This window comes from Pelobates fuscus, chromosome 3 (genome assembly GCF_036172605.1).
Source record: "Pelobates fuscus isolate aPelFus1 chromosome 3, aPelFus1.pri, whole genome shotgun sequence".
Lineage (NCBI taxonomy): Eukaryota > Metazoa > Chordata > Amphibia > Anura > Pelobatidae > Pelobates > Pelobates fuscus.
Genome location: NC_086319.1, coordinates 314,964,340 through 314,987,066, shown reverse-complemented (window position 1 = coordinate 314,987,066; position 22,727 = coordinate 314,964,340). Strand labels below are relative to the sequence as shown.

At 42.2% G+C, this 22,727-nt stretch overlaps 2 protein-coding genes across 2 annotated transcripts in view; one reads left to right on the top strand and one right to left on the bottom strand.

Annotated features, from left to right (window-relative positions):
• Positions 1-13,816, bottom strand: part of MRPS11 (mitochondrial ribosomal protein S11) — a 37,540-nt gene extending 23,724 nt beyond the window's left edge. The window contains exons 1-3 of the mRNA XM_063445632.1: positions 13,713-13,816; positions 10,716-10,817; positions 8,803-8,901 (exon numbers count right to left, since the gene is read on the bottom strand). Coding sequence (XP_063301702.1) covers positions 8,803-8,901; positions 10,716-10,817; positions 13,713-13,777 — 266 coding nt within the window. The 5' untranslated portion in view covers positions 13,778-13,816. The remainder of the gene's footprint in view (positions 1-8,802; positions 8,902-10,715; positions 10,818-13,712) is intronic.
• Positions 13,817-14,263: 447 nt separating this feature from the next.
• MRPL46 (mitochondrial ribosomal protein L46) lies at positions 14,264-22,027 on the top strand. Its single transcript, XM_063445631.1, has 4 exons — positions 14,264-14,490; positions 18,519-18,714; positions 20,064-20,237; positions 21,730-22,027. Exons 1-4 carry the CDS (start codon positions 14,281-14,283, stop codon positions 21,978-21,980), a joined length of 831 nt encoding a protein of 276 aa, XP_063301701.1. The 5' UTR covers positions 14,264-14,280; the 3' UTR covers positions 21,981-22,027.
• Positions 22,028-22,727: the final 700 nt, after the last annotated feature.

Below are 22,727 nucleotides of genomic sequence, written 5' to 3'. Positions count from 1 at the left end.
ACAAGAATAAATCAAGCAGCCATTAAAGCATTAGAAGATAGAGCCCGTGCTTTGAACCAAGCTAATCCAGCAGCATGGGCCGCAACACATTATCCCAACACTGATCCCGATTGGAACGTAAATGGTGCTGACATGGTTCAACTCAGAGCCTATAGAGACGCTATAATTGCTGGCATGAAAGCAGGAGGAAAGAAAGCCATTAACATGTCGAAGACAGTTGAGGTGATCCAGAAAAGCGATGAAGCGCCCAGTGTCTTTTATGACCGATTATTGGAGGCATACCGCTTGTATACCCCCTTTAATCCGGAAGACGCAGACAATTCCCGAATGGTTAACTCCGCCTTTGTCAGCCAAGCATACGGAGATATTAAGCGCAAGCTACAAAAGTTAGAAGGGTTTGCAGGTATGTCAATCACCCAACTAATGGAGGTAGCAAATAAGGTCTATATGAACAGGGATACAGAAAATAAGAAAGAGGAAGAGCGCAAGATGCGTAAAAAGGCTGATATGCTAGCGGTAGCGATCGCAGGCGTAGATAGACGGGGCCCAGATAGAGGCGATAGTAGATGGAATGAGGAACCTCTAAGTAAAAATCAGTGCGCTTACTGTAGGGAAGAAGGGCATTGGAGAAATGAGTGCCCGCGAAGGGAACAGTCTGAGAGAGACAGACCTAGGACAGGTTATGGAAACTTTAGAGGCAGAGCGAGAGGTAGAGGAGGCCCCGGAGGGAGTAATGGTTATAGAGGGAGTAATGGGAACAGAGGAAGTGTTAGGGAAGACAGGTATATTCCAGCAGCGCAAAGGTCCCGCGATAGAGAAGGTAGGGACTTCGTAGGATTGGCTGACACGGTCATGGAGGACTATTGATACCGACCGGGCTCCATCCCCCCCCTTGGTCGAGCGGAGCCTATGGTCGATGTATCAATAGGGGGGAAAAGGAGTGCGTTCATGATCGACACTGGTGCTGAACATTCAGTGGTGACTAATCTAGTTGCTCCTCCATCTGGAAGGACTATTACTGTGATAGGAGCAACTGGAAGAAGTGCTGAAAAACCGGTTCTTAAAAGTCGACTCTGTACATTGGGAGGCCACGTAGTAAAACACCAATTCCTTTATATGCCTGAATGTCCAGTCCAATTGCTGGGACGTGATATGCTATCAAAGTTACAAGCGCAGATTACGTTCCTACCAAATGGAACAACATCTCTAAAGTTTAATGGACCTTCAGGTATTATGACTTTATCCGTACCAAAGGAAGAAGAGTGGCGACTTTATACAGTGTTGACTAGCCAAAACCCTAGGAGTGATGAGACATTATTCAACATACCAGGAGTTTGGGCAGAGAACAACCCACCAGGACTGGCCCGCAATATTCCACCTATAAAAATTGAACTGAAACTTGGGGTTTATCCAGTGAGCCTAAGACAATACCACATCCCACAGAAGGCTAAGAAGAACATCCAATCCTATCTGGATAAGTTCATACGGTATGGTATCCTAAAATTCTGTACTTCCCCCTGGAACACCCCATTGCTGCCTGTTCAAAAGCCCGGTACAGATGAGTATCGACCTGTGCAGGACTTAAGAGCAGTCAATGATGCGGTTGTTAGCATACATCCAGTTGTACCCAATCCATATAACCTGCTTGCTTTAATTCCGGGTGGGGCTACTTACTTCACAGTCTTAGATCTCAAAGATGCCTTCTTTTGCCTCCGAATTGCCGCAGAAAGTCAATGTATTTTTGCTTTCCAATGGGAGAACGCTGTAACGGGCTCAAAACGCCAAATGACTTGGACAAGACTACCCCAAGGGTTTAAAAATTCACCTACCCTATTTGGTTCAGCGCTAAGCCAAGATCTATTGGATTTCGAGTCTATCCCAGGAGAGTGTGTATTGTTACAGTATGTAGATGACTTGTTGATAGCAGCAGTTACAAAAGAAATCTGTCAGCAAGCAACGCACGATCTACTACACATTCTCTGGAAGGCAGGATACAAGGTGTCCAGAAAGAAGGCTCAGTTGTGTTTGCCGACCGTCAAGTATCTGGGATTCCATATCTCTGAAGGTCAAAGAATTATGGGGCCAGAGAGAAAAGAAGCTGTCTGCCAAATACCAATACCCAAGAATAGAAGACAAGTGCGAGAATTCTTGGGGGCAGCGGGCTTCTGTAGGATATGGATTCCCAGCTATGCGATACTGGCAAAACCTCTGTACGCAGCCATCAAAGGTACAGAGCACGACCCCTTCTTATGGACTCAAGAACAACAAACGGCTTTTGAAGATGTGAAGAAGGCTTTGATGAGTGCCCCAGCATTAGGTCTACCTGATCACACACGACCATTCTACCTGTACGTACATGAGCAAAGAAGAATGGCTGTGGGAGTATTGACACAGTACTTGGGATCATGGCAAAGACCTGTTGCCTACATGTCTAAGCAACTGGATGCAGTGGCCAGCGGACTTCCACCTTGTCTAAGAGCCGTAGCTGCAGCCGCCCTGCTAGTAGCTGAAGCCGATAAACTCACTCTGGGTCAAGAACTTTATGTACGAGTCCCACATGCAGTACAGACGTTGTTGGATTACAAAGGAAATCATTGGTTTAGTAATAGCCGTATGACCAAGTATCAAGCAATGTTGTGTGAAAATCCAAGAGTGCATTTAGAGACTGTAAATACCTTAAATCCAGCTACCCTTTTGCCGCAACCTACTGAAAGTCAACATGATTGTTTGGAAGTAATGGATGAAGTATTTTCAAGTAGACCAGATCTTCGTGATTTTCCCATCCAGAACCCCGATGTTCAATATTACACCGACGGCAGTAGTTATGTGAAAGAAGGGATCCGCTATGCAGGATATGCAGTAACAACAATAGACAAGGTGATAGAAGCTCGGCCACTGGCAAAAGGAACATCAGCACAAAAGGCAGAATTAATAGCACTAACACGAGCGTTACAATTGGCTGAAGGTTTAAGAGTGAATATCTATACGGACTCTAAGTATGCGTTTTTAACCACTCATGCCCACGGAGCTTTGTATAAAGAAAGAGGACTACTGAATTCAGAAGGCAAAGAAATCAAGTACGCAGCTGAAATCCTACAACTATTGGAAGCAGTGTGGGAGCCGAAAGAAGTCGGTATCATACATTGTCGAGCGCATCTGAGAGGAGATGGTGATGTAACCAAGGGAAATCGGATGGCAGATAGTGCAGCTAAGCGTGCTGCTGAATCAGGAAGACAGGAGTATGTGGGGCATATAGCTGCTCTAATACCAACCCCACTGTCTCAATGGACTCCAGTTTATACAGCTCAAGAAGAAGAGTGGTTGAAGACTGAACCGGGAAAGTATTTGGAGAACAAGTGGTATCAGCTAGAAGATGGAAGAATAGTCATACCAGCATCACTAGCAGTAGAAATTGTCCAAAATTATCACAACGGGACACATTCTGGGAGAGACAGTACAGAAGAATCTCTCAGGAAACATTTCTACATACCAAGATTGTCCAACTTGACTCAGGCCATTGTACGTAGATGTGTAACATGTGCTAAAAATAATGCAAGACAAGGACCAGTAAAGCCACCAGGAGTCCAGTTTATGGGGGGACTCCCCATGTCCGATCTACAAATAGACTTTACAGTGATGCCTAAATCGGGTGGACATCGTTACCTGCTGGTAATTGTGTGCACCTATTCAGGCTGGGTAGAAGCATGTCCTACTCGTACAGAGAAAGCAGGAGAAGTTGTGAGATTCCTGCTACGAGAAATAATACCCCGATATGGACTACCCTGTTCTATAGGATCGGACAATGGTCCAGCTTTTGTTCACCAATGCCTACAACAACTGACTCATATGCTTGGTATAAAGTGGAGGCTTCATACTGCATATAGACCCCAGAGTTCTGGTAAGGTAGAGAGAATGAATAGAACTATTAAGAACCAGTTGGCTAAAATGTGTCAGGAAACCCAACTTAAGTGGAACGTTCTCTTACCTATAGCTCTATTGCGAATCCGCAGTACCCCTACCAGAAGGATGGGCCTCTCTCCTTTTGAAATTATGTATGGGCGACCACCTCCCGTACTTGGTAACTTAAGGGGGGATTTGAGTCAGTTGGGAGAAGGAATTACCCGGCAGCAGGTTGTAGAGTTGGGTAAGACTATGGAGGAGGTACAGAAATGGGTACAAGATAGATTACCTGTGAATATTTATCCCCCAGTTCATAGTTATCATCCAGGAGACCAAGTGTGGATTAAAGAGTGGAATAATGTACCGTTAGGGCCCAAGTGGAGAGGTCCTTATGTTGTTCTTTTGTCTACCCCTACAGCGATAAAAGTAGCCGAAGTGACTCCGTGGATACATCACTCCAGGGTTAAGCCAGCAGCAGTTGATTCTTGGCAAGTTACAGCAGATCCAGAGAATCCCTGCAAGATCCGGTTGAAACGCACTACTCAGTCGGAGTAACGAGGAATTATTGTGGATTACAAATTTTATTGTTACAGGTGTGAGTGAGAAGGCCATAATAAAGCCTGTCCGCTTACCATCACATAGTGTATAAGCCAGGAAAGTCTCGAAGAGACACCTGTGAAGACGAGCAGAACTCCATTCCCTGCAGCCCTCACATCCTGGAAGCTGAGGTTCCATCGCACGGACGAAGACTGAGGATGACGGCGAAAGATGTGCTTTTGATTGTGTTTATTTACATGTGTTTTTATATTCAGGAAGGTAGAGGTACCGACACTCCTAGCTGTGAGGTATGCATTAAGACTACGAGAACAGGTAACCATATTTCCCAAACCCTAATCTGGCATTCACAATACGAGTGTAAAGGAGAGGTATCAAGATGTAGATACCTAAATATAGACTATAGTGTGTGCCATTTAGGAGTAGGAGAACCTAAGTGCTTCAGTCCAGAGTATCAACCTCGTACAATTTGGTTGACTCTCAGGAATGGAGATCCTCAGGGGACTCTAATTAATAAGACGGTGTTAGAATCCGTACATTCTTCGGGTGTTCTGCTATTTGATGCGTGTAAAGCTATATCGAGTGGTAGAAAGCCGTGGAATGTATGTGGGGATCTTAGATGGGAGAGGACGTATGGGTCTAATGATAAATATATTTGTCCCAGTAGTAAAAATAAATATGTGAGTCCTAGATGCCCAAATAAAGACTATAACTTTTGCCCATATTGGTCTTGTGTGGGGTGGGCGACTTGGGGACAGACAGTAGATAAAGACATGATAGTGACTAAGTTGCCGACTAGCCCATATTGTAAGTCTATGGAATGTAATCCCATCCACATACTTATAAATAACCCCGACAAGTTCTTAGACAAATATGGCAATTTATTTGGGTTTCAGATATACGGGACGGGTTTAGATCCTGGGACATTATTGTTTATAGGAATAGAGACTGATACGGTATCCTCCCAGACTCATCAAGTATACCATTCCTTTTATGAAGAGATGAGTATAGATAATAAGATCCCCCATAATGCTAAAAACCTGTTCATCGATCTAGCTGAAAGTATTGCAGGTAGTCTTAATGTTACCAACTGCTATGTGTGTGGAGGTACTAACATGGGAGACCAATGGCCTTGGGAAGCAAAGGAGGTAATGTCCGGTTCTGAGGCAGTTGACCAACTAATATCTGCACAAGCCGATTATCATTTGAGTGTTAGAGGTAAATCTGAGTGGAGATTAAAAACCTCCATCATAGGTTATGTTTGCATAGCAAGGAAAGGAATAATGTATAATACTTCTGTAGGAGAATTAACTTGTCTAGGGCAAAAAGCTTATGATGATGATACTAAAAATACAACTTGGTGGTCGGCTTCAAATGTCTCAGAACCATCTAACCCGTTTGCTAGATACGCCAATTTAAAGGATGTGTGGTTTGATTTATCCATCACATCTACCTGGAGAGCCCCAGCAAATTTGTACTGGATCTGTGGTAAGAAGGCCTATTCGGAGTTGCCACAGGACTGGGAAGGGGCATGTGTGTTGGGTATGCTCAAACCATCCTTCTTCTTGTTACCTATTGAAACAGGTGAGACTTTAGGTGTTAAAGTGTATGATGTGAATCATAGGAAGAAAAGGGGACCCCTAGAGATAGGTACCTGGGAAGATAATGAATGGCCTCCCCAGCGTATCATAGATTATTATGGGCCAGCCACGTGGGCAGAAGATGGTACCTTTGGTTATAGAACCCCTATTTATATGCTCAACCGCATTATAAGGTTACAGGCGGTGGTTGAGATTATCACCAATGAAACATCACAAGCGCTCAATCTCCTAGTGAAACATAATACCAGGATGAGGACAGCAGTATACCAGAATAGATTAGCCTTGGATTACCTTTTGGCAGTAGAGGGAGGTGTATGTGGGAAGTTTAACCTAAGCAATTGCTGTCTTCAAATAGATGACGAAGGGCAAGCAATAGCGGAGCTTACTAGCCATATGGTTAAACTAGCGCATGTGCCTACTCAGGTATGGAAAGGGTACAATCCAAGTAGTTGGTTTGGTAGCTGGTATGAGTGGTTTGGAGGGCTTAAGGCAGTGGTAGGTGGAGTCCTACTGATCTTATTGTTGTGTCTACTCCTACCGTGTCTTATCCCCTTAGTAGTCAGGTCTGTGCAAAGCCTGATAGGAAGTATAGCAGAGAGGAAGGCTGCTGCACAGATAATGGCGATATATAAATATAGGGCTCTAGATCAGGGAGAACCAATGCAGGAAGATGAATGTTGAAGATTCACATCATAAGATAAGTCTGGTCTGGTTCAAGGTAACTTGCGGTGTAAGCAAAACTAAGGTTATGTGATGCCTCAAGTAATTGTAAAATATCAAGAGGCATCAAAGGGGGGAATGTGGTGGAATCTCGGTAAAAATAAATTTAGTAGGCCGAGATTACCACGTGGCATGTGTACGTGCATATGCTGACGTATCGATCAGTTGGTTGCACGAGGCAAGATACGATCAGTAGTGTACGGAGCATGTGCAAGAATACAGGATATAGTATTCCCCCTCCTCCATTGTGCTGGTCAAGCCATGCGGTCAAACAGGAAGTTAATTCTTATTTGGGTTGATTGGTTAAGAGAATGTGCGGGTGGAGCTTAATATGGGAGGAGTTATATGCCTATATAAGGAGCCTGCACTATTGTCCGGGGCTCAGAACTTGTGGTATTTTGGTGACGCTAGTCCCTCTGAGTCCCGATCGGTGATCCAATAAAGAATCTCTTCCTTCCTGAAGAAACCTGTGTCCATCTCTCTGTGCTTGGCTTCCGTCAGTTTCTCCGGTATCAATATCGTTTATTTTTAATATTTATTATCATTTGATTCCACAGCATGACACGTAAGGTGAGCCACATTTTGGTTTTAATTTTTGCAGGAAAAATTGCTTAGCATTGGGAAACATTTTACCACTTCTAATTTAAGCAAGAAAACCCCTTGCACCCAGCTTGTGGTTGATGACATAACTATACTTGAAGCATGTTCGCTGTAAGCATTTAAGCTATTAGTATAACTGAACCACTTCTCAAAAGTCCAGACATGGGGCACAGGCTGCATGACCCACATATTGCATACATTGTCCTTTAAATTGTGTTTTCTCTGAATATATGTGTTCATTCGCCTCCCCTGAGCTCACCTTCATTCAGCTAAAATTAGGCCCGAGAAGCACCCACAACATAACTTCCCAATGGTCTATTATATGCATTTGACATTAACAGTTCGGTTCACCACAAAAATGTATTAAAGTGTTACTACAACCCTTTAGAGGGGAGGGAGACTCTCTGTTTAATTTACCTTATTGGGCACTATAGATAAGGTGAGGGGAGGGAGGATTAAATATATATATATATATATATATATATATATATATATATATATATATATATATATGCATACACACACACACACACACACACACACACACACATATACACACACATTGTGCAATGGAGGGGGGCTGGAGGAAGGATGCTCTGCATGCAAAGGGAGTATTTTACATCTGTTGTCAGCATGCAGTGCATGACTACTACATATTTTGTTTTGCACAGAATTGACAGAATTGCATTCCTGCCTCACGTGTGCTAAGGGGGCAAAAAGCCCTAGGCACACAAAAAAATAATATATCTGTATATTTCAAGCAGACTTATTGCACATACATACTCCAGGCACCATGATGACTTCAAATCATTTAAGTCTAAATGATGGTTGGAGTAACCATTTAAAGGAACACTATAGTCACCAGAACCACTACAGTTTACTGTAGTAGTTATGGTCTATATAGCCTGTCTATGCAGGCTTTTCAATGTATTGCTGCCTAGTAACACCTCTAGTGGCAGTTATTCAGACGGTCACTAGAGGTGCTTCCTAGTCCAGTGCTGCATAGTGAGCAGCACTGAAGTTCAGCTTCTCCACACTCTGCATAGAGGTTCTGAACGTTACCTATAGAACCGCATTGATTCAATGCCTCTCTATAAAGAGATGCTGAATGAAGCCACCCAATGCTTTCCTATGTAAAACCACCTTTTCACTGCACAGACATGGGGGCAGGGGACCTAAACAGCCACACCAGCACTAAAGTGTAAGGAATACATGTTTGTATTCCTGACACAATAATGTCCCTTTTAGCTGCATCCTATGAACAGCATAAGGGTTGATTAACACCATCACTAATGAATCTATATTATGGAGAATGCTTTCTTTTATTTATGTATGTAAAATGTAAAGTACTGCACTTTGACTTAATCTGTTCATATTAAAACAAAAAAAAAAAGAATCCATTTGGAGTTCTTTAGCATTAACTGACTTGTTATAAGTTGCTTTCACGTGGACTATTGGTAATTCTTCAAACTTCTTTCCTCCCCATCGCAATGTGCTGCTTTGTCCAGGAAATGGTGGAGTTGGGCTGTAAATTAAAGCAAACAAATGAAAAGAAGAGTTCAATAAGGAAAACAAAACTATTTTTTTTTTTTTTATAAATTATAATTTCATTTTAAAGGGACATTCAAAGTAGCATATTTATTACAGCATCATCACTCCTTCTGCTTCAGGAGAAGTTCCTGCCTTGGCCAAAACAGAAATCCAGCTCCTACAGCTTTAGAAGATCAGAAGCAACATGAGCACCCGGTGGCGAGGTATGTGGCAAATCATACAGAAATGGTTTGACAGCTTATGGTGGGACATCACCAGGCAACTTTTGGCACCATAGCCACTACAGAATGTTGTAGTAGTAAAGGTGTACGGAGTGTTCCTTTACATTCTATTATTGTAAATAAACATTACAGTATTAGGAACACAAACGTGTATTCCTGATCCTATAGTGTGAACACATGTAGGATCCCTGGAAATCCATAAACAAAACTCACCTTATTTCCAGTGCTGTGCAGGTCTGCCAGTGCTGGACCTGCCCCTGATCCGCCTCCTTGGCTGACATCAGAATAGAATAGCTCTATAAGCTGATGTCAGTCAAGGAGGCGAGACGGGGGCAGAGTCAGCACAGCACTGGCCAATCAGCATCTCCTCATAGAGATGTATTGAATTAGTGCATCTCTATGAGGAGCATTCAGTGTTTCCATACAGAGCGTGGAGAAGCTGAACAGCAGTGCTGCACACTGTGCAGCAGTGACCCAGGAAGCACTTCCAGTGGTTAGCTGATGAGTGGTTACCAGAGGTGCTCCTAGGCAGCAATGTAAACACTGCCTTTTCTCTGAAAATGTTTTGTTTACATTAAAAAGCCTGCATTGACTGACTATACTCACCAGAACAAACTACAATAAGTTATAGTTGTTATGGTCACTATAGTGTCCCTTCAAATCCCTTGAAATTTTCTATTTTTTAAGGCATGTAGCCTTATCCAGTCAACAACAGCAATCCACTATCTAATGCAGTAAGGGACTCCTTGTTTTGCACAGAATCAAGAGGATCCTAAAACTTAAATGCCAGTAATGTTTCCCAACTGCCTGGAGGTCACTCTGGTAGAAAAATACAATGTGCCCAAAGAGATACATGACATTACATCATTCAGGATGCAAACAAAAAAACAGACTCTCCCCATATTAAAGAAACACTACAGCACCTTAATACACCTCGACTTGCTGAAGTGCTTTATATATGTATCCTTTTTTCCCCCCCCATTTTACAAAAATTGCACATTTCAATAGAAATCTTTTAATTAACCTTGTTACACCCCCTGGCTACCAGACAACAGGTCTTGTTACTTTCTGGTTGTTTAGCTCAGTGGAGCGAAATCCAAGAGTCAGGCAATTGTCCAATGCACGGAACCTGACAAGACTTATCATTGAGCTGCACTGAGAAGTCTGTGATTGGATAGCCACAGAAACTGTAGGCTGGGTTAGAAGAAGGGGAAGGTTTGCAAAGGCTTCAGACAGGTTCTGCAAGCTGTTTTTAGATATATCCCCAATGAAAAAAAATGCAAAATTAAATGCATGCATGTTTCCCTAGAAGTATATCTACTAACAGTGATTTTTATTTGGGCAGTGAAGTATACTTTTAAATGAGCTGAAACGATTTTAATGATATGGTTACTTTAACTACTTTTAATACGTCTGGACAGCTGAGATGAGATGAAGAACAATATTCCATACCTACTATAATATAGGTTACATTTGTCAAGTTGGGGCCTGTTTGTGGCTATTTCTCTAAAGCAAGATAATGGTGTAAATGACTTTAAAAATCTAAGTGTTCAAACACTATATTTACCTGAATTCTTTGGAACTTTGAATGCCTGCAATTTCAGCAACTTGTTGGAATCTTTTAACACCAATGTGTAACGCTCGGCACCACGATAACAATTTTAATTCTCTAAAATAAGAACAAATAATTTTGTGTTAAAAAGCATGCACGTATATTTATAACAAAATATGAAAAGCAAGAATGCAGATATAAATAGCTAAGCTCATATTTTTATTCAATAGCAGAATTATGCTAAAAATATTCCAAAGCAATTTTAATTACTTCCAGGGTTCTAAGAATCTATTCTGTGTGAAATGGTGTAGAGACAGTTGCTTGATGTAGGCAAACAACTCTTCAATTAAAGGCTCACATCATTTCTGTAGTATGTACCTCTGCTGACCCCAATTTCTAGATGCATAGCTCTGACTGCACGCATAGGCGACAGGTACACAAAAAAAAGCCTATATATATTCATACAGTTTTTTTACCTTCTGGCCGCTCTCCTATTCTGTGGGTTTAAAAAGAAATTACTACTGTAGCTAAAAGACACCCATGTCCAAATTTCCTACACCAAACAATTTATACAGTTAAATTAAATAGAGAAAATGCAGATTGGTAGAAAACAGGCCTCTAGTGGCTAACTGACAGACAGTCGCTAGAGATGTTTCCTTCCTACATCCTTGAATTTTCGAAGGACTTCATGTTATGATGGAGAATGCAGTTCAGCTTCTCTGTGACTGGCAGTTTGAGGCAATTAGTTCCATGTGTCTTCAGTGCTACTGATTGGACCAGAGATCATCATTGCGAATTGAAAGGTAGAGCCGGTCTTGGCAAAAGATTACAGGTGTGTTTTGCAACTTTTTTTGTAAACAAAGGAGGGGGCAATACCAAAAAAATAAATAAATGAACACATCTGACTTAAATACATATTTTTAACATATGGGCTATCCTTGAAAGAGACACACTATGCTCCATAACCAATGAAGTGAATATGGTTCCTGGAATCCCCTGGTGCTGTCCCACGGTTCAGTGCTCAAGTGTTTGAATGGATTTATAGCAAATGAGGGTCCCGGACGTTCAGAATCTCTCGGTTTCTGCATTAGCACAAGCCTTCGGATAACACAGAGTGTAATCTAGCCATATTCATAACCTTACCTTCAGTGTAGGATGTGGGGTCATGGGCACTTAGAGACCCTCATTTACAGAGATATTCACAAAAGTTAGAATTCAAAGTGAATTTTAATTCTCACTTTAGTGAATAACAGTGTTAAACCATTTAAAAAGGTTTTAACTTGAAGTTGTGAGACAGTGCCAAGGAACTCCAGGCACCATAATCACTCCAATGCAATAAAGGGGTCATGGCATCTACAAGTGCAGCTTTAAAGGAGCAATCCAGTCAAAATAACAACTTTATCTTAATTAAGTTGTTATGGTACCACAATATCAAAGGCACCATCTTACCATGAGGGGTTAAACAATTTGCAAATGATTTAACCCCAAACTTGGGAAGATGTTGCTCGTTTGCTCTGCTCAACCAGTTGGTCTGAGGCTTCAATCAGAAAGTTGCTGATAGTTGCAGAATTAATAAGGTCTGCTGTTGTTCTCAATCCATCACTGCTCGCTCATCACACAGTACTTACTATTTCTTTCAGTGGGCAGTCAATGTTAAGTGTCAGCAAACTTTACTAATACTGCAAGAAGGGAGGAGATTTAAAAGTGTCAGGCGCTGGGGGACCAACATAGCGGTTTTCCTGACACTATAGTGCCCTGAGGGTGTCCCCACCCGTGGCGCTGAGGGGGTTAAAACCCTTTCAGCTACTTAACTTATTCCAGTGCCAGGCTCCTTCGGCGCTGGTGACCTCTGCTCCCTTGCTGACGTCAGCGGAGCCGCATGCGTGGCAAGTGCCACGCGCGCATTCAAAGTGTCCATAGGAAAGCATTTCTCAATGCTTGCCTATGGATGCTCTGCGTGATGGAGGCATAATATGCCTCCAGCGTCGCAGATGCACCTCTAGTGGCTGTCTAGGAGACAGCCACTAGAGGTTGTCTTAACCCTGCAATGTAAAGATAGCAGTTTCTCTGAAATTGCTATGTTTGCATCTGAAGGGTTAAAACCTGGAGGGACATTACACCCAGACCACTTCATTAAGCTGAAGTGGTCTGGGTGACTATAGTGTCCCTTTAAGTGTTAAAGGGTCACTCCAACCACCATAGTCATGGTGTTAGGCATCTGGATGTGCAGTATTCAGCTTGACTCAAGCAAAAAATGACTCGTGACTTGTCTGCAGCCCTCCAGTTTCCCTTATCTAATTTTCCAATTTTTATTTGCCACTCTCCCTCCTTCTTTCATCACCTTTACCACCAGCAAAATGGTCCAACCAAAGACTTCTCTACGAGAAGCCTTTGAATGGACCCCTAAACAGCTCCCCGTGAGATCGCAGTAAAGTAAAAAGTCATTTTAAAAGATTTTCAGGGCCTTTTAAAAGGGACGGAGGGGTAAAGAATAATGCCCAATAGGGCATTATTAAAATAGAAAATAAAAAAGGATAAGATGGAAGATGGTTTAAGCTCTGAAGGAAAGACTGTGCCTGGGCACCCTTGCACCATAACAGCGGTAATGAGTTGAAGTTGATATGAGAGCGAGAGTGTTCCTTTAATTACACGGTGTCACCTTTTCTGTTCCATTCTTCCTAGCCTGCTCTAGATTGTAAGCTTAAATGCCAACTTTGTATAACAGTTCTGTAGATGTTGGGGTTTACGGTCATGGACAGGACTCCTGGTTACTGTAGCAGCTCTGCTTCACCCAGTGTAATGGAGAGATGGAGGGATAGTGGGCATTGTTAACAGGGCACCATGATTAGACACTGTTATAAATGTTATTAAAGTGACAGACACACTGGGTCACTGGTTTAATATTAAAGCCTGGCTGCACACAGGATATCCCCATGCAGGGGCTGTCACACACTCAGGTCAGGAGCCCCTGGGAGGTTGCTGTGTCTCCCCCCTATTGCCCCCCTCACATACCCCGCCGGCTGGGTGGCTCCCAGGGGAAGCAGGCAGCTCCACGCTCTCCGGAACACCGGGTTCATCCTTCCCGGGAGCAGACACAGCGTCAGGCAGCAAGGTCAAGCCGGATATACCAAGTGTGCAGCCGGGGAGGGGGCGCCTACAAAGCCAACGCGTTAATGATACACAGCGCGTACATACTCCGGTTAGGGATCCTAGAAATACAGTGGAATTATCAAACAAGGCTATTTAATCTTTTGCTGATATTTGGAAAGAAAAATGCCAAATACTTACACTCAAACGTGTGGATCACCCCCCCTAACAGCCGTAACATGGACGATTCCGACTGCTCGAATATAGTCCTGAAAGTGGGGGGGTCCGATCCGTGCTGTGTGTGGAAATACTGGGGTGTTTCGCACATGTTGATCGATATTTCGTATTATTAAACGTATTTAATGTCAATATAATGCATGAGTTATAAGTGTGTGCCTCGGCCTGCTCTCCAGACATACATTGCCCTTGCCATAGATGGTATGTTCCGCCGTACAGCCGCTGTCACTGCGCGGCGACGTCTGCCTTCCCCAAGATGGCGGCGCCGGTCCGTGTGTTCCTGTCATGTCGCTGGTTGGCATTGCGGGCTGCCAGGCTGGGCTGCCGGGCTCTGACCTCCTCCTCCTCGGCCGGCGGCGGGCGGTCTCCGTGGCAGCTGCATAGCGCCGTGTGTCTGAAGAGACCGGCTGTAGTGTCTCAGAGCAAGACTCCCATCCAGAGAGATGTGGAGGACCTTCTGCAGCAGGTAACGTGACCTCTGTGCTCCAGCCACCAGGCTTCAACTCGGCTTCATACTGATGGGCGGCACACTGATGGCCCTGCCCTGGTTATATCCAGAATTGAGATTTCGGGAAACGTTACATGCTGGGTACATCGTCATTAAAGGGACACTATAGGCACCAAAACAACTTTAGCTTAATGAAGCAGTTTTGGTGTATAGAACATGCCCCTGCAGTCTCACTGCTAAATCCTCTGCCATTTAGGAGTTAAACCGCTTTATTTATGCAGCCTCAGCCACACCTCCCTGCATGTGACTTGCACAGCTTGCCTAAACATTTCCTGTAAAGAGCCATCAAATGTTTACACTTATTGCAAATTCTGTTTTGTTTCATTTCATTTAGAATTTCTTATCTCCTGCTGTGTTAATAGCTCGCTAGACCCTGCGGGATTGGTATTGCTCTTCATGTTATAGAAGTTTGGTCCGTCTTTAAAAACCTATGCTGTAGTCATGAGTTGGCAAAGTTACTTCAGGGCTAAAAATATGAGAATAGCAACTATAGCTGTATGATGACGGAAGCCATGCTCTATCTTTGTAAACAATGGAATTACAAAATGTCCAATACATTAACAGAACCATGTGTTAAAGGGACACTATAGTCACCAGAACAACTACAGCTTATTGCATTTGTTCTGGTGAGTAGAATCATTACCTTCAGGCTTTTTACTGTAAACTCTCTTGACAGAGAATATGCAGTGTTTACATTACCGTCTAGTGATAAAATGCATCCAAACATTCAGTATATCCACCCTCTGCATGCAGACACTGAACTTTCCTCATAGAGATTCATTGATTCAATTCATCTCTATGAGGAGATGTTGATTGGCCAGGGCTATGTTTCAATCATGCTGGCTTTGCCCCTGATCTGCCTCATTGTCAGTCTCAGCCAATCCTATGGAGAAGCATTGTGATTGGATAAGGCTACCACTTCTGATGATGCCAGCAGACTGCTTGTTTTTTTAGGCAAACCGCATGCAGAGCTACAGCTTCAGGCTAGAATACAGTAAGATGTTGCTATATTTATGGAGGCATGAGGGACCCAGGGGGGCTAGATGGTGGTTTTAACACTATAATGATCCTTTAAATATATTTAAACCTTCTATGCAGATGTATAGTGCAGGGAGCTCGGTAGCCAGGCAGTAAAGCTGGGCTAGTGTTGAAGAGGCAGAGTAATAAATGTGAATAAAAGGGGGGCGGGGCTTAGCAGCCGAGACAGACGGTCGCACTATTCCGGAGCTCCGTGATCCAAACGAGAGAAAACGGACAAAATCCCGACAAATCGGCACCCGAACCACGGCAAAAGTCATAGACCTACACCCCAACGATATGGGTCGCAAAACCGGCAAGAAACTACCGGGGAAAAACAACCCGGGACTGACTATAGGGGACATGTGGCGGCAGGCCCGAGGCACAAACGAAGCAAACATGGCGGCGCTCCACGGAGGCTGCTCAGACTTCTCCGACGATCTCTCAGGTGAGGAATACCTACCGGCACACACAGCCAGACGGCCCTCACCACCGACCACTGCCTCTCCAGACTCCACTCCAGTGACAGTAGCGATCCTGACCACCACGAGGACATACACAAGGAAATCAGTGCACTGAGAGAACCGAACCGACACGAATTCCGAGGACATACGGGAGCTCAAACACACGGTGCATGAACTGCGCTTGCAACAACGCTCTCACGGCGACCGCATGGCCGACATCGAGGATGCCAGGCGCCGAAATAACCTTAAACTCAGGGGGCTCCCAGAGAACATCACAGACGCAGGCCTTCCACAGACAATCAAACGCCTGCTCGCCTTGATCCTGCCACCGGCGCTAGCTGAGCACATCCACCCAGAACACTGCTTCAGAATCCCCAAGTCACCAAAGGCCCCCACTGGGTCCACCAGAGACACCATAATAGTTCTTCGAAAAGATTCCGACAAAATGGCGATACTTGATGCCTTGCGGGGCAAGACGCCTCCACAGTTTGAAGGCAGGACCCTAAACTTTTACACAGACCTCTCCAGCGGCACCTTAGCTTGGAGACGGTCCCTCCAGCCACTCACCGCCCTACTCCGCCAAAAGGTCCTCAACTACCGCTGGCGACCAGCTCACACACTCACGGTCCGCCAGGGCCCTGACTCTCACCAGATAAGGGACTTAAGCGATGCAGCTCCACTTCTATTATCCTTGGGCCTCACCCTGGACTCCATCCAATCAAAGGCCCAGAAGAGCCAAGCATCCCCGCAACACAGCTGGGACCCATCCAAGACCATCCCGTTCATCCCGCAGGGCCTCACACCGGACCCATCCGCCACCATCACCACCTGAACAGCGATGGGCGACCACAGGGACTTTCGGTCCCGAGGACAAGCACACATAGGACAGAGGACTTATACCAGTTATCCCCTTTTTACCCTGGACTTTTTCCTGGAAACCAACACCCACACATTAGGACCCTACCCAAGGTTGGCATCGATGGTGCCGGGACTTTGGGACAGAGCATCACCAAACCCGTGTCATGCTGGCTTGGTCACCAACCCTGCTGGACCCTAATCACATGGCCTCAGCACTGCATGTCTTCACACGGTCCCAAATAAACTTGTTTCTTTTCCCTTTTTCTTTTCTTAAGCGTGCCACACTTAGAAAACTGTGACCACCCACAGTCCTAAGACTCCAAGCCAGATTGTTGAATGCTAAATGTATAACCTGTCTGTTAGCATTACTTAGCCAGGCCTCACATAACGGGTTTCTAATTGTTACATTTTTGGTATTCTTTCGATCTCTCCCACTTATAGGCATACTTCTGAGGACATACCTGCCTATTTAAAAGGCACCCTCTCTACTGCATTAGATGTACCCAGCAGTGATGGGCATAATAGTTCAACCACTAGTTAATGCCCTGTTAGCCCCCCCTGCGCCCACATCTATCCCAGGACCCAGTGACTGCACTGCCAAAATATTGCTCACAGTTCAGTGTGTTGCTTTAAATTATTATGTACCTCTATAACCAACTAAGTAAAGGTCTAAGCATACAGAATATCCTGGACTGCCCTAAGGTTTCTCTTGTTAAGCGACAATATATGCATTGGCGAGGATTAATATGCATTTATACTGTTTATTATGGGGAACCTAAAGCTACGCATGTTTAAGTTTAAGCCAGTTTAACTCCTAACCTCCTCTCAAACTAATAACTAGTCCTATTTAGGGGGACAATTTAAGCGTGTCCAAGAAGTAGCGATAACTCTGCGGATATATCTTTATAGTTAACAACACGTACACCACACCTTAACCATAAAAGCGTCCATCTACATCTATAACTACGCAACTCGATTTACCTATAATAGAATTCATGTGGTCAGACGTTATTATATAGCCTATTGTTTTTATAGCCTGAGGACGATGGAACCAATGTTGTCGGAAGCTATTGTATAACCTCTTGTTTAGAATGCACCTACCATGGTAAGAATAATGCACAGACCTGCCATGTTTTAATATTACTCAAATTAACACTCCAGCATGTAACCTAATTCTAACACTGACTTAAACAAACTCACTGTTAGTGATGTTTAGCCTGTTTGACGTGACTCACATGATCGTTGTATTAGATGGCTTCTTATCACATCCTGCTCAATATACGCTTCTGATCAGCGCCATATTAATATAAAAAATGAGGCAAGTCTTCTTCAGAACTGTAAATAGCATTGTTACAGCTGTATTAACCCTTATCTTTTGTGGAATACCTATGCATATCCTGTTCTTTATTCTGTACCCTTAATATACGCCTCAATAAAATAAAGATTGACAAAAAAAAACAAAAAACCTTCTATGCACTTTCTGCCAAGATGCACCGTTCTTCTACTAATGCACGGTGTGCAATATGCCTATATTTTCTATGTGAAGGAATACAATGTGAGCATAGTATCAGTTACATAGACTTTTTGAAACTGCTTTCTGTCAGTGCATTGTTTGACTTTGAATTCCTTTTTTGTGTTTCCTAACAGATGGAGTTGGAAGGAAGTTTGTATTCAGATCATGAGCTTCGGCTTATGGAAGATGAAGCACGTCTTAAGAGGAAACAGTCAAATACTTACGATTCTGATGAGGAAGATGAAGATAATGAAATTGTAATGGGTCAAGATCTTGAGGATATGTGGGAACAGAAAAGTAGACAATTCAAAACTGCACCACGAGTAACAGGTACCTCAATTTTGTTTGTAAATATAGTAATTTTTTTTTTTTTTTTTTTATCCATGTAAATGTACTCTTGGTTGCTTGCAATTTTGTTTTATCTCGGTCCAGTAAATACTGTAAAAAGCTTTGTGCTGCGTTAAATCACACAGAAAACATACACTTAAAGTACTAGGCCAGACACCATGACGACTTTTCTGTGAAAGATCAGACATCCTGCAGACTTAACTTTCAGGCAGTGACTGCCCAGAGCAAGGTCTTGACGTTTAGGGGCATTGTGGCAAGGGGGCAGCATGTTTGGCTTCACAGCGTCTAGAAGAAAGTTCACCTGGAAAATCAGCAGCCTATTATTCCTCTTTTTTTATGCTGTATAAAATTAGCAAATGAGTTTATGTGCAACATAACTGATGGGTCTGTCACACTAGCAGCTAGAAATATGGGGTTATCCTCTGCTTACAGAAGAGACATCTGGTTGAAGTTGTGGTCAGTGAAAACGACATCTAAGAATTCACTCTGTGAACTTCCTTTCAAGAAGTGTAAGGACTTCAGTAGAACTCTGAAAGAATTGCCAAAACAGATGTCAGAAGGAAAGAAAGTTCTGCCACAAGACAGATAATCTTCCAGATGAGATTTACTTAAGAGATGAGATTTTTCCCCTACTGCAGATGGAACACAGACTATTATTATTAAATTGTTATAGCGCCAACAAATTCCATAGCGCTTTACACTGGGTGGACTAACAAACATGTTATTGTAACCAGACAAGTTTGTCGCACAGAAACAGAGGGGTTGAAGGCCCTGCTCAATGAACTTACATGCTAGAGGGAGTGGGGTAAAGTGACACAAAAGCTAAGGTAAGTATTAGGAAGTAGAATAGTATTCAAGAAGACTTAGTGTTTAACAGTTTAATTGATATGCTTTTGTGAAACCGAGAGAGTACCCAGGATTACAAACTAGACAAGGAGTAAGGTCTGGTGGGAGGATGACATATCTATACACTATTGCAAGACTACATGGAGATTTTGCGGGTTTGTAATAAATTGAGAATGGAATGCCTTTACACAAGTAAAGGCTCATCCTTTTGACCCCTCATCAGCCCCAAGATTTTCCAGATTTTTTGCAGCATTACCTTTATTCCTTACGTATTTATGAAATATTATATCTTTAGTTTGGTGTGTAAGGAGGGAAGTTATTATGTAGGTTAATTTGGGTAAGAATGGGACCTAGTTTTTCTACCTGTCCAGAGTGCAGGGGGAGTACTGTCATTAATACTTATTTAGTGAATAAACCCAATGCGGTAAACATGTTTAATCTCTGTTTATTTGTGAGTAGTAATCTGTAGCATTTCTCTATTACAGAAACTAATGTGAAAAATGACAAGTCTTCGTTGAATAGGAAACTCGAAAATAATCTCGTTCTTTTGGTAAAAGAAAAAATTGGCAATGAAGAAATCTGGATGTTCCCCCAGGTGGCATGGGAGTGTGGAGAAACTATGAGGCAGACTGCCGAAAGAGCCATAGCTAATTTATCAGGTAGTTTTTTAGTTGTTGTTTTTTTTGTTTCCTGTTAGTGTGAACATATTTATTTTGTGTAATGTTTGTTAAATGGATGCTATAATGTAAGGAATGCAAGCATGTATTCCTAACACTATAGCTCCCTCTGATAATGTGTAAAAGGCCAACTAGAGGAGTGCAAAGTTGTAATAATTGTCAAGAGTGTACTGGGTTGAAAAAGGTCTGTAGCCGTTATGGTACTTTAGGTGTTCCTTTAGCATGCAGCTTGTGGTGAGATCGGACTGAGATATGATAAAGATAGTGCAGAAAATATACTTCTATTCACTAGAATGTAAATAGTTTGAAATCCAAAGTCCGATTCATATTCTAGGCCTAAGTAACAGAATTGAACAGGTTTTCAAAATCTGTTAAGTACAACCGCTTAGACTTAAATTATGAAATTTGCTTTGGCTATCCAACAATTCACAATAACTCTCTAAATGGTATAGTTTGTCACTTCTGACACAGTGAAGGCTAAATCTCACAGAAAGGTTGAATGTAAGCATCTTGGTATATTTTAAATCACTTACTAAATTTAGACACTTTTGTGCCAAGGTTCATTTTCAGTTACATGTCAATAACTAAAGAGAAACTGCCACTTCCAGATTTTTTTTAACATTATGTTTATCTCTATTGTTTAGTAAGTATGTTTTGTGTGGTGTGTAAAAAAAAAAAAAAATTAGAAGTGGTATTCTAGCTGAATTTCACATTTAAGGCAAAAGTGGCAGAGCTGGAAAAATGGCTGACTTAGAAAATGTTTTTAGTTTGGCTATTTGACCTTAAATTTGAAATGTACTTTGTGAAAATCCCTGTAATTGTAGAAATCCACACCTCTTTATCCTGCAACTGGACACCTGCATCTTTGTTTAGTTATGAGCTCTTAATATCATTGTAAACAAGGTTAAAGGTTTACTCCAACTCTTTTTGAAGACCTGGCCGCCTTCTGTGCAAAATTCCCTTTTGACTACTATAAATAAGGTACTGCCCCCATCTGTTTGCCCTGTAACCTTCTCCCGGTGCTGACTTCCACGCCCATTCTTGACGTGACGTCAGCCAGAAGCCTGTGATTAGACCATTTTGCAGGCTCAGAGCATATGTGCGAAATCTCCTTCAGGGAGGGTAATTTTATTGGGTTGAAGGGGTGGGAGGAAAAAGGCTTCCATTTGCATGAAAGGGAAAGCTTAATGCATCCATTGCCAATGTGCTGTGCGTGCTGACGGATGATGTACTTTATGCGCAGAATTTACATAAGTAGCCTGGAACTCCGACTATGTCTTAAAATTACTGAAATGGTCATGATGGTTGGAATAATCCTTTAACAAAAGTAATAGGTGATTTTCAATGTTTTACTCAATGGTGTACATTCCAGAGAAGTTGCAATTCCCCATAAAGCATATTGTTTTTTAGAAACTTACTATTACATATATTAACAGTGCTATTGTATTTTTATTTATTTTTTCCTTCTTCTTAGATAACAGTATTAAGGCACACTTCTTGGGAAATGCTCCATGTGGTTTTTACAAATACAAATTCCCAAAGTCTGTCAGGACAGAAGATAATACAGGAGCCAAAGTATTTTTCTTCAAAGCTTTACATAAAAGTGGAGATTTGTCTGCAATAAAGAAAGGAGGAGACTATGTTTGGGTTAGCAAGGACGAACTCAAAGATTATTTAAAACCAGCCTATCTATCTGAAGTTCAGAGATTTGTAATAGAATTATAACACATACTTCTATGTATAATTGTATTAAATGTATTGTTCATCTGTTATTGCATGATTTTTTTCTACCTCCTTGGTGGTTGCTACAAATATAACATTCTTCCTATTTTTTCGCAAATATTAAAACAGGTTCAATGTTTTGATTAAAAGAAAATGCCTCCAATTACTGACATTCTACTTTGGTGCCAATTAGCATCAATTGCACTAGTCCACACTTGAATGTTCATGTGTGTTGTGTTTATTTATTTATTTATTTTTAAGCCAACACAACTTTTCTTTATTAGTGAGTTTGGGACACTTTTCTAAATGTAACTAAATGCCATTCCTCATTCTTTGGATTGCAATTTGCCCCTGGGCTACTGCAATTTATAGAAAGAAATGAATGGTCCAACACAAACTTATCATCAAAGGTACTCCCTTTATTTACCTATAATGTGGCTAAAGCATTTTCTGTGTGGTTTTTTTTTTTTTAGTTTTTTTTTTTTTTTTTAGTTTTTTTTTTTTTTTTTTAAACACAATTTTCAAACCTGCAAATTAACTAAGATTCTGATATAAATAATATATCTAATATAAAGATGTGGTCAACTGTAAATATTTTAAGCTAATTTGTTACAAAACATTTTATTTTAAAGGGGCACACTAAACACCATAACCAGTACAGATCACTCAAATGGTTTTGGTGGCATGAATCCCCTGGTGCCATCACCTTGTGTTTTTGTATATAGTTTGACACTTACTTGGGTCTACCTG